The 12,151-nt window shown below is 32.8% G+C and overlaps 1 protein-coding gene across 1 annotated transcript; it reads left to right on the plus strand.

The window, feature by feature from the left end:
• The first annotated feature begins 6,514 nt into the window (after window positions 1-6,514).
• Window positions 6,515-12,132, plus strand: LOC127074709 (histidine kinase 1). The gene is made up of 13 exons (XM_051016050.1): window positions 6,515-6,954; window positions 7,126-7,368; window positions 7,448-8,224; window positions 8,309-8,556; window positions 8,680-8,839; window positions 8,931-9,057; window positions 9,141-9,230; window positions 9,355-9,549; window positions 9,698-9,767; window positions 9,974-10,016; window positions 10,103-10,243; window positions 10,333-11,403; window positions 11,574-12,132. Exons 1-13 carry the CDS (start codon window positions 6,733-6,735, stop codon window positions 11,787-11,789), a joined length of 3,603 nt encoding a protein of 1,200 aa, XP_050872007.1. The 5' UTR covers window positions 6,515-6,732; the 3' UTR covers window positions 11,790-12,132.
• Window positions 12,133-12,151: the final 19 nt, after the last annotated feature.

Consider the following 12,151-nt stretch of genomic DNA (forward strand, 5'->3'; position numbering starts at 1 on the left):
ACATTGTCTCAATCAAAGTATCTAAGAGGATTTTAGAAAATGATATAATTTTCCTTACCATTGGAGAAACCATAACGTAGCATAATGAGTGGCAAGGAAATATTGAAGTAACTTAAATAAGATATATTTAATAATTATATATTGTCTTAAGAGCATCTCCATTGAAAGTACCTTAAGAGAATTTCATAAAATGATATAACTTTTTTTAATTTTGTTCCACCATCAGAGTATTCCTGATGTAGAACAATGAGTAGGAAAGAAAAGATAGAAGTAGTTTAAATAAGCTACCATATCATACATTTACATATAATAAAGGTTAATTTTATAAATAATCAATAATTAAATAGAAAAATATGAAAGTAGAAAAATTATTTGCCCAAGGAAAAAAATTAGCGAGAAAGGATGTGAAATAAGTATTTGGAGCAGTACAAGTATGATTCTTGAATGTTCGTTGTCTGATAACTCAAATAAAGTTGATTGACGCAACCTTCCAAAAATGTGAATGTCATAGGACAATGAATGCTCCTTAAGAATACCACTGAGATTCACCCGTAGATATATGCTAAAAAAGTGATATATTAGAAATATGTCTAATGACAAAATCATACGATCTTCCCCCGAAAGTTTTTCAACAATGATCACATGATGGAAAATATGAATAAAGATAGGAAAAAGATTCAATTCCATCAAATGAAAGAAGAAAAATCACCTTTGGTACACGACCAATGCCACTACCAGCAGAGAACAACCCTCGTCGGAGTAAGATCATACATCTCAAGCTAGAACTACCAACATCATAAAAGAAAGGTCGAAATTGTAGGAAATAAATGCAGAAAATACCAACAATGCTAAAAAAAATAGTAAAGAGAAATGGAGGAACTCGTCAAGAATAGATATCAAATTTAGGAAAATCTAACCCAACAATAATTGACAAAGAAGAAGAAACATCAGAAGAGCTGAACCTCGGACACTACAAAACGACATAGGAACATAAAATATCAAATGAACAAATAAAACCTTATTTATAGATAAAATTCAAAGTCATAGATCAATCACGAGAATACACATAGAACAAGCGAATCATTGCAGCTACATCTTCCCATACCGAAATTATCATTGCAGCTACATGTCATGTTAGACAAAATACCAAGATTCAAGAGAGAAATAACCAAAATAGTCAAAATGACACCAAGGTTTTAACATTACGAGCCACAATTGGTCGAGATCTTGCGAACCCTGAAGGTCGACACCTAAGACAATAATAAATCCATGACCCCCACGATAATATATAACATAAGACAACAAAATATTTATCTAACCTCTTACTATTGAAATGTTTGATTTTATTAAAAAGAATCTGAACATGCATTTTGTTAAAGAATAATGCTTGCTTCTGAATGGAGGATTAGAGTCTGATGATGATCTGAAGCTATTATGGTCAAAAGCTCTCAAATAGCTTCTGATTAATAGTTGCATCTGATGCAACTTAGTCTCTGATGCTCAGAATTTAATTAGTTACCTCTGATAGCATATAAGTGGAAAATTTTATTTTTAACATCTGTCCACTTATGTGTCATGAATCTGAAAGATTTTCTAACACTTGGTTTCTCAGTTGTTGGATAATAACTGGTGGTTAAGGATGTAAGTGTTTTTGAATACTCTGTCTCATCCCCATCTATCATTACCATATATTTTATTACCATTAATTGCTTTGTTTCTTTGTTTGGTTTCTATTTGTTTCCGAGTTATTAGACTTTGAACTAGTTAGTTCTCTAATTAAGAAGATTTTTTGGTTCAGAAGATCCTAAGCCAGAGTTCTTATGAGAATTTTCTATCTTTTGATCTTTAAGTTATATTAATGGATCTAACCAATCATGTTTATTTAAGCAAAGGAGTGTGACATTTGTCATACATATTCCCTCTTATGACCAAAATGTTTGTGTTACCATTGAGAATCATTTTCTTGTTTAAAATTAAAATCTTGTTTTGATTCCCCTTAAATCATTTATTTTATGGGTGTGTCATTTAAAACTCTTTTAGTACTCACTATTTTTTTAACACACACATCACAAAATTGGTTGAAAACTTCTCTGAAACATTCTTTTTGATGGCTCAACAAATGGATGCTAGTGGCAAAAGAATCATAGATGAAAAAGGAAAGGGATATGTTATTATTGATAAGAAATTATTACAAATTCTGATTCATTCTCATAAGCAATAAGATGCACTATAAAGACTATATCTCTCAAAATTCATCAGGATGAAAAGCACGGAGCTTGAGGTTGTTCATCCAGTCATCATCAGCATCTGAATTATAGTTATAATTTGGAAATATTCTTGAGTTTCTTCACCTTGGAGACAGATGTCCTCCCAGCCAAAGAAGCTCCTGCATATGAACCAGTTTATGACTTTGATCCTTCAACCTTATTGAGCTTATCATCTTTGAGTTTCCTTCCTTCATCATCCTTGACAGCCTTGCCAATCTCATTGGAAGAGCTCTCCTTGAAATTCTTGGATGACTTATTCATTTGTTAGCTATGAGAAGAGATAAACGAAAATGAATGTGATTCTGATGGTAATGAAAGATAGGTTTTATAAAGATTTTGGGATGAAGCAAAATTATTGATTATTACGCACCAATGGACTTTGGAGAGAGAGATATTCTTGGTCTTCAAGTACATCTCCCTGGCCTTGATTGCCTTATTCCTATCAAATGCTTAGTTGTTATAACCTATTTTGATCATCTTGAGAATTGAAGAATTTGTTTCCATGCCATTCTAATATGTTTTCAATTACTTTCTCTAGTTTTAATTTTTTTAAAGGAGGGAAATCAAACATGATTTTTAAATTATTTTTATCTAAATCTGATAAAATCCCAAACATTGTTTATCTGTGCATTTTCTTATCAGATTTTTTTTGTGCCTCTGAATTCTTCTTTGGTTATATGAAATTGTCTTCAGTATCTTTTCTATTTCTTTTGTTGATGACAAAATAGGGAGTAGATATAGAAGTATTTAAGCACCTGAAATCTAATAGTTATTATTCTTGCTTAAATTTTGAAGAATTATCTTTGTATTTTAAATGTTTAAATTTAATTAACCTGGATAGGACTTAGTAGGAGCTTACAAACGTCACACTATGTAATGTTAGGCTTAGGGGATGCTTACAAACCTCAGACCCTGAAGTCAATTGGTTAATTAAATTAACAACCATTATTCTTAAATACGTATCCTTGATATCTCTTAGGTTTTGATGATAACAAAGTATTTAAAGAACAATTATGTATACTAATGTTTGTTCAAGTATGCAGGACCATAAACTAAAATTACATATAGAATCCAAGTATTTTTTCTGACTATGAACATCTAAAGAGAAACTTAAAGACTAAAATCTGATGGATCAGAAGCTAAAGACCAGACTTTAAAGAAGTCAACTTCTAAAGAGGTTAACGTCTAAAGGTCAGAGTCTGAAGGAGTCATCCTCTGAAGACCAGACTTTAAAGAAGTCCGCTTTTGATGATCAGAACTTGAGTCAATCAAAGCGCAAGGATCAAGGTGACTCTGATGGGTCACCATCAACCTCTGAGTCTACTTTGTCATGTGAAGACCTAAGCTTTATTTTCTTCCTAGGATCTGTTGGGATACAAATGCTAATTGCTTTTATAGCAAAGGGATTTCAAACTAGCCTTCGCCAACCTTGATTATTTGGTGAAATATCCCAACGTCTCTTTTGATGCTTCTCAAAGGAATCTACTATGTTGGATCTTCAACGACTCTTTTTTGCTCTACTTAAGAAGTTGAAGACTTGAAGAAAAACACACCAATTTACACTTAAAGAGAAGTTACTATGTCAACATAAAAGCACAAGTAGAACTTAGGATTTCTTATCCTTATATATCTTAGAAATACCCAAGTCTTAAGAGAGTCTATTCGTATTGTATTTTTTATACACCTCTAATTGTATATCAAGTGTATTTTCTCAAAAAATCATTTATCTGTTAGGTTGATTGTTAGAAGTCTTTTATTAAGTGTTTGAGCATTTGAAGTCTCTTGCTTGTGTTCTTGAACATTGGAAGTCTCTTGCTTATGTACTTGAGCATAGAAGTCTCTTACTTTGTGTTTGAGCATTGAAAGTCTCTTGCTTGTGTGCTTGAGAGAATTGTAATCTTGTGTGATTATAGTGAATATCTATTGTAAGTACAAGGGGACTGGATTACTCTCAAGTTGTGAGAGGAGACAGGATAACTCTGTGTGTTATTCTTTTTTTCTTTTTTTTCATATCCGCTGCCTACCTCTGACTGTATTAGATTCCATAACTTGTGTTTAAAATTTGACCAAGAGTTTAAAAAGAAAGAAAAAATCAACACAATTTAACCCTCATTCTTGTGTTTTTCTCACCTTCATATTGATCCTCCTCCTCGTTATTCGTCTTGTGACCATAAGCCTACTCAATTGCCTGAATTTGTCTATTCCATTTACTCTACTTCTTTTTTTTTCTTTTCTAACATTTGTTCATAGTTTATTTGAACTTTCCTCCTATAAAGAGGTTACACTTAACCCTCTTTTGCAGCAGGTTATGAGAAAAGAACTCTTTACTCTGCACAAAACACATAATTGAGAATTAGTAAATCCTCTTCCTAAAAAAATGTGTTATTGGATCTCGTTGGATATACAAAATCAAAGTTAAGTCTAATGAATTAGTCGAACACTACAAAGCATGTCCTGTTGGGTATACCCTAGCCTCCTTTCTCTTTTTATTTTTGCTCTCTTCTTTCTCTTTTGTTAATAATATACTAGATTGAGACATACGCGATACACATAACTTAGCTGAGTTATTTAAATAGTATTAGATTTGATAGAATTATATTCTTTAATATAAAAAAGTTTTGTTACTAAGACAATAGGATGAAGAGAATAAAAAGATAATACAATTTTAAGTGAAAATGAAATAGGTTAGAATCATGTGAAAATATAAAATAAGTGTATACATTTTTTTCATTTTTTTATACTCTCTAAGAATGTTTATTCATCATTTTGTGGATTGAAGACATTTTAAATTCTAATAATTCAAACATCATATAAATAATCATCATGATCGACATTAAAATTTAAAATGAAATTCCCGATATTCTAAAATGTGTTGATACGAATGATTTAATTCAATTGATCTTTTTATAATGTTAATTAATTATAATTTATTAATATATCGTAGAAAATTTACATGTAAAAGATTATATATTGTTGTTGAAAAAATGATTGTCTAATTTTATATTTTGAATTTAATTTTATAACATGTAATTATAGATACAATTAAAAATTCTATTTTAGAAAGAATTTGAAGAATTTATATGTCTATTTGAAAGTTATAAGTAAACTTAAAATAATTGTATGACTATTTTATTTTAAACATTGTAATAAATAAAATTTATAATATAATTTTAAAACGGCTAAATAAATGGTAATAAAATTTAACAAAACAACATAATTATAAAACAAAAAATAATCTATGTTTTTTCAAATTTATAAATAATTAGTTTAAAATGCTTTTTATAATAAAATCATTTAAAATAAAAAGAAAACCGGTTATATAATCGTAATCAAATTTATAACTGTTTTTATAACCAGTTTTGATTGAAATGTGATTATGGTTATAAATCCAAACCATATTTAAATGGTTTAAAAATGGTTATGATTTGGTTTTTAAAAATAACCAATTATGCATAGCCCTAAATATGAATTATTATTCTTTTAATAAAAATATTTATTTTCAAATTTAGTGGAATATAGAAATGTGATTTTTTTTTATAGATATTATGAATCCAATGTTACATGTTATAGTGAAATAAATATAAGAAGTTTTGGATGATTATATATTTGAAAAGTGGCACATCAAATTTTAATTGATGTGATAAATTAAATGATAAATTATCAATAAAATAAATTACGGTTCGAATTTAATATATTATAATAGATATCTTAAATTTTTACTTATAATATATATATATATATATATATATATATATATATATATATATATATATATATATATATATATATATATATATATATATATATATATATATATATATTCCGTTTTAAAATATCCCAAAATTTTTACTTTAGGGATATTTTAAACTAAAGGCTCAAGCTTTTCTCAAATATCCCAAACCAAAGTCCCAAACATGAATCCACCTCTTTCAAAGTCATTATACATTCTTTCTTCCTTGCCCTTCCTCTCATGCACAACACAAGGATGTCACAGTCCAAAGCTTGTGCAATCAGGTGCATCTTAAACACATCCTAATGCTTATTGGCAGAAACAGCATCATAATAATTGCAAACTATTCTGGGTCCACAAACAGCACAAAATTCAGAGTATCCAAACCATAACATAGGAAGCTTCTTTTATTGGCTGTGCTTTCTTCCCATTGTTCCCATCCCACACTACTAGCCACAAGTGTATGATTCAAAACATGCCAACCCTCCAACTGGGCCAACCCAACTCAGGGCCCCACCATATAAAAGGAATGTAGTAAATCTAATTATATATGCCATCCTCAATAAACACCACAACTCTCTATCACTTTTTCTACCTCCATATTCTCCATATATTAATAATTCCACTGGATCTATATAAAATCACACTAATTTTTCATTAAAAAAACATTATCAACCAGTTATAACTTGAACTTTCAAGTAACATAACAGTAGTTACAACTGTCACTACTTCTGCATGTTCACCAGGTTCAAATTCTACACTATCATGGCTACCAAGTGCATGCACGTTTTTGATAGTTTGCTTCTGTGTTTTCCCACTTCTTGTAATAAAAATAGCACACCACCTAGCACAAGGAAATTCCATAGGGATGTCGAGAAAGAAGAAGAATTTCAGTTTGCAAGCACTCAATGTCTCTCATCCTATTACAGTGTCTTCGTGGTTCGCCTAGCAATCATGGTTAGTTCATTTTTCCTTGGATGATTACATTTTTTATTGGATTTTTGTGAGTTTATGTTCTTACTTTGGCACATGATTTTCTGCTATAGCAATTGGAATAGAGCCTTGCTGTGAAGATAGATAAAGAATCAATTGTGTTGGATTAATAAGTCGTTGTTTTGATCTATACAGGTTATGCTAGCTATCTTGATTGGTCTACTCACTATCCTAACATGGCATTTCACAAAGATTTATACAACAAAGTCTCTAAATAGTCTTGCTTATGACCTACGTTACGAGCTTCTACAACGTCCGATCTTGAGGATGTGGAACATTTTGAACACTACTGCTGAAATCACAACTGCTCAAGTTAAGTTGTCTGAGTATGTTATCAGAAGCCATAGTAACCTAGCCAATCAAGCAGAACAAGTTCAGGTTGAGTTTTAATAATTGTTTTCTTTTGAACCGGGGTTGTTGGTTTAAAACTTATTTGTCTTGTTCCAATTTATGGCAGATGTATGAATCCATGAGGGCTGTAACATGGGCGCTGTTTGCTAGTCGAAAAGCTCTTGACTCGATAACTGTCAAATATAACAACGGTTTTGTCCAGGCTTTTCATAGAGACTTGAAGGATAATAATACTTTTTACATTTACACCGATCTTGCATACAATGAGACCAATTCATTTGCAGCAGATGATGAAATTTTGAATGACGAAGAAGTTCATAGCAACAAGTCTGTGATTTGGTACCGAGAACAGCTTGATCCTGTCAGCGGCGAGAAGATCGGAAAGGCAATAAAAATTGCACCAGAAAACTCTATAAGTATAGCTGGCCTATCCCAAGTACCCGACGGTGTAGCTTCATGGAACGTCTCTGTGAACAAGTTTACGGATTCACCTTTGCTTTCAGCAGCATTGCCAGTTTGGGATTCTTCTAATAAGAGCATTGTTGCAGTTGTGGGAGTCACAACTTCACTCTATAGTGTAGGACAGTTAATGAAGGAGCTAGTTGACAAACACAGTGGTCATATATATTTGACCTCGCAAAAAGGCTATTTGCTCGCAACTTCGACAAATGACCCTCTATTGACAAACTCGAGAAAGAAACCTATGCTTAAAATGGCTGTTGACTGTGATAATGAAGTAATAAGAGAGGGAGCTCAGTGGCTACAGAAAACCTACGGGAACGATTTCCCTCCGAGTCACGAGGTTCATGTAGAGAATGCCAGGCTAGGTCACCAGCAATATTACATCGATTCGTTCTACCTGAACTTGAAAAGGCTTCCTCTGGTACATTTTAAGACACTTCACTTGTTCATTATATTTTGTCTTATAATGTATTTATACATTATGGTTGGCTTAACCTTTGTGCAGGTGGGCGTAATAATCTTACCGCGGAAGCATATCATGGGGCAGGCAGATGAAAGAGCCTTCAAAACATTGGTTATTCTAATATCTGCGTCATTGTGTATTATTGTGATTGGATGTTTTTGCATTTTGATATTGACGAATGGAGTATCAAAGGAAATGAATCTTAGAGCAGAATTAATCAGTCATCTCGAAGCAAGAAGAAAGGCAGAGGCATCGAGCAACTATAAAAGCCAATTTCTCGCAAATATGAGGTTGGCTTTTTTGATTCAGTGTCTCAATAGTACAGACATAACTACTTAAGATGCAATAATACACGGTTTTCTTGTGTGTTCACAAGTGTTACTCTTCATAGATTTTTCTTGGATGCATTACAGTCATGAACTGAGGACACCGATGGCAGCAGTAATTGGATTACTCGACATTCTTTTGTCTGATGATCATCTCACAAATGAACAATGTGCGACCGTTACTCAAATAAGAAAATGCTCAACCACATTACTCCGTTTACTCAATAACATCTTGGATCTAAGCAAGGTGAGATATAAGCTAAGGTTTTTCTCGAAGAACCGTTGTGGCAAAACTGGATTTATTCCAAAAAAGAGTTCTAATATCTCATAGCACATAGGTGGAATCTGGAAAACTTGTCTTAGAAGATGCAGAATTTGACTTGGGAAGGGAACTTGAAGGGCTTGTAGATATGTTTTCTGTGCAATGCATTAACCACACTGTAGAAATTATTTTAGACCTTTCTGGTATGAATCTTATTTTTTCTTGCATAAGATTGCTGATTGTAAACCTCTACAAGTTTCTGATTCATCTAGTTCATTTTCCGCAGACGATATGCCAAAGCTAGTTCGCGGAGATTCTGCTAGAGTAGTTCAAATATTTGCAAATTTGATCAACAACTCAATCAAGTTTACTCTATGTAAGTAAAAAATAAATAGTTTTCTATACAGTAATGTCCATGTCAGTATTCATTATTCTGATGGTATCAATGAAGTACTGAAACTGATGGAAGACTAATCCTAACTCTTTCGGTTGGTTTACAGCGGGTCACATTATTCTGAGAGGATGGTGTGGAAACTCGAAATCTTATGGTGATAACGAAAATTTCACCTCAGAGCCGAAGAAAATGGGGTGTTCCCCGAAAACCAGGACGAAGCAACATGAAAACCAAGCAAAGAAGGCTTCTAATAGTGATAACAAAATGATTATTTGGTTTGAAGTCGATGACACGGGTTGTGGTATGAACCGAAAAGCTAGTCTAGAAAAACAGCATTTAAAACTGTCCCTTTTGTTGCAAAAGAAAAAACAGTTTAAGGCCAAATCATAATGATTTGCTTCACAAGTTTTGACATTTTTATGATAACAAATATTTTTTGACATTTGTAGGTATTGACCCAAGTAAATGGGATTCTGTGTTTGAAAGCTTTGAGCAAGCTGATCCATCAACTACTAGACTGTATGTGATTTAAACACTTACCAAAAACTATACAAGTCTGCGAGTAATTAATCGCCTTTGTGCGACCAAATCAACACTACCTTGTTGTCTGAGATTGTAACTGAATTTTCAAATTAATTGAAACCTTTGTCCAATAGTTAAAAATGACTTTTGAAAATCACTTATTTAAGATAAATGAGTTCTTAAACCTTTTTTTTTCATTTCAGGCACGGAGGCACTGGCCTTGGTCTTTGCATTGTCAGATCCTTGGTGAGTAAAACCATTTAATAGTTGAGGCTTATTTCAGTTGCATGTATGAGCAAGAAAATCACGATCTTATTACTCTTCGGTGACAGGTTAATAAGATGGGTGGAGAAATCAAGATTGTCAAAAAGGAGGGCCCGGGAACACTAATGCGATTATACCTGCATCTCAACGCATCCGTGGATGCCACAGAACAACACTGTCAAGTAGATTTCACTAACAACGGCTTAGTGGTGAGTAGTAGAATCACCCTGGCACTTCACTGAGTTGACTGCAAAGATAATAAGCAGAACCTTAAATAAGAAGTGTCAAATCAATGCAGGTACTTCTTGCACTACATGGCAACATGAGTCGGTTAATTACGTCTAAGTGGTTACAGACAAACGGCGTTGTCACTATGGAAGCATCTGAATGGAATGGATTAACACAAATTCTAAGAGAACTATTTCATGAAAGAAATTCAAATCATAATAACAACGAATTTGACGCACCTTATCCCGCTCACGAGGTTCTGAACTCCAAATTGCTGAGCTTACAGGAATTGACAAACCCGACATTTGTCATTGCTGTTGATATTGATCTACTTGACTTGAGCACAGATATATGGAAGGAACAACTTAACTTCCTTCACAGGTACTATGGAAGAGCGAAATTCATATGGTTACATAACCATGACTCGGCCAATACCATAAAGACGGAGCTTCGCAAGAAAGGGCGAATACTAACTGTCAACAAACCTCTTTACAAAGCAAAGATGGTTCATATTTTGGAAGCCGTCATAAATGAAAGAAATGTTGAGGCACAAAAGCAAAATATGATTACTTCAAGATTCACAGTGAAAGAAGACGATTTTCATGAGAGTTTAGAGATTGATTATACTCATTGTGATGTTGGAAGCTCGGATGGCTCTGACATATCTGAAATTGGTAATTCTAATCTCGGCAGTGCCAATGGAGATAAGCAAAGAAAAGAGGTAGTTAGATTCAATCAATCGTCGATATACCAAAAAAGTAACAGCTTATTAGGATTAAGTAGTGAATATATGGAACATAATAGTCCTAGCAATGAAGCATTAATTTCAACAAGAGCGAAAGGTGAAGATTCTGAAGGTAGTGAAACAAAAAAGATTAGTGGTTCAAGTAAAGCTATAAAAGGAAATAAGTCTCTTGAAGGTCTGAGGATATTGCTCGCAGAAGATACAGCCGTAATTCAAAGGGTTGCGACCATAATGCTTGAAAAAATGGGAGCCACTGTTGTTGCTGTAGGTGACGGGAAACAGGCGGTGGAGGCTCTAAATGGCACGATTGGTGTTGAAAATTGTAGAAACACAAGAACATCAGAAACCGAGATTCTAAGTTTCCCTTCATACGACTTGATCCTAATGGATTGTCAGGTATGTGTGTAAAACATGTAATGCTTTACTTTTGAATAAATTTAGGCCATGTTGGGATATACTACTTAATTAAACAAAAACGCTTATAACACAAACAGTAATCATATAAGTGCTTATTTACAAGATACAACTTATTTTCTGATTCACACTGTGTTTGTGAAATAAAGCAGATGCCAAAGATGGATGGATATGAAGCAACAAAAGAAATAAGGAAATCAGAAGTTGGAACTGGATTCCACATTCCAATTGTTGCTCTTACAGCTCATGCAATGTCATGTGATGAAGCCAAATGTTTGAAAGTGGGCATGGATGCTTATTTAACAAAGCCAATTGACTTTAAACTGATGGAATCTACCATTCTTTCACTCACAAGAGAGAAACCTTGACATCTGAAAAATGAGAATAGGATATGACAATGCTAACAAAGGATTGGTCCCAGATAGTCTACATCTAGAAAAAAAACGCTAATTTTATGTCGTTTCCGAACAATTTTTGTCGTACAGAGGTATACTTCAAGAAACATGAGATTTTTTTAGTAGCGAAGGCAAGTGAAATATATCGGCCAATTATAAATGTATAGTAGTTTACAAAATATCAACATAACGAAAAATGCTTTTACACATGAACTCCAGCAATTTTCCTGAAAGAACTCATTTTGTACGGCAAATGAGTGAAGCTTGTATTGAGGTTTTTCCTAACATTGTTATTTATAGAAGACTAGTCCTATGCATCTATTTCTCCTATTTTT

This window comes from Lathyrus oleraceus, chromosome 4 (genome assembly GCF_024323335.1).
Source record: "Lathyrus oleraceus cultivar Zhongwan6 chromosome 4, CAAS_Psat_ZW6_1.0, whole genome shotgun sequence".
NCBI lineage: Eukaryota > Viridiplantae > Streptophyta > Magnoliopsida > Fabales > Fabaceae > Lathyrus > Lathyrus oleraceus.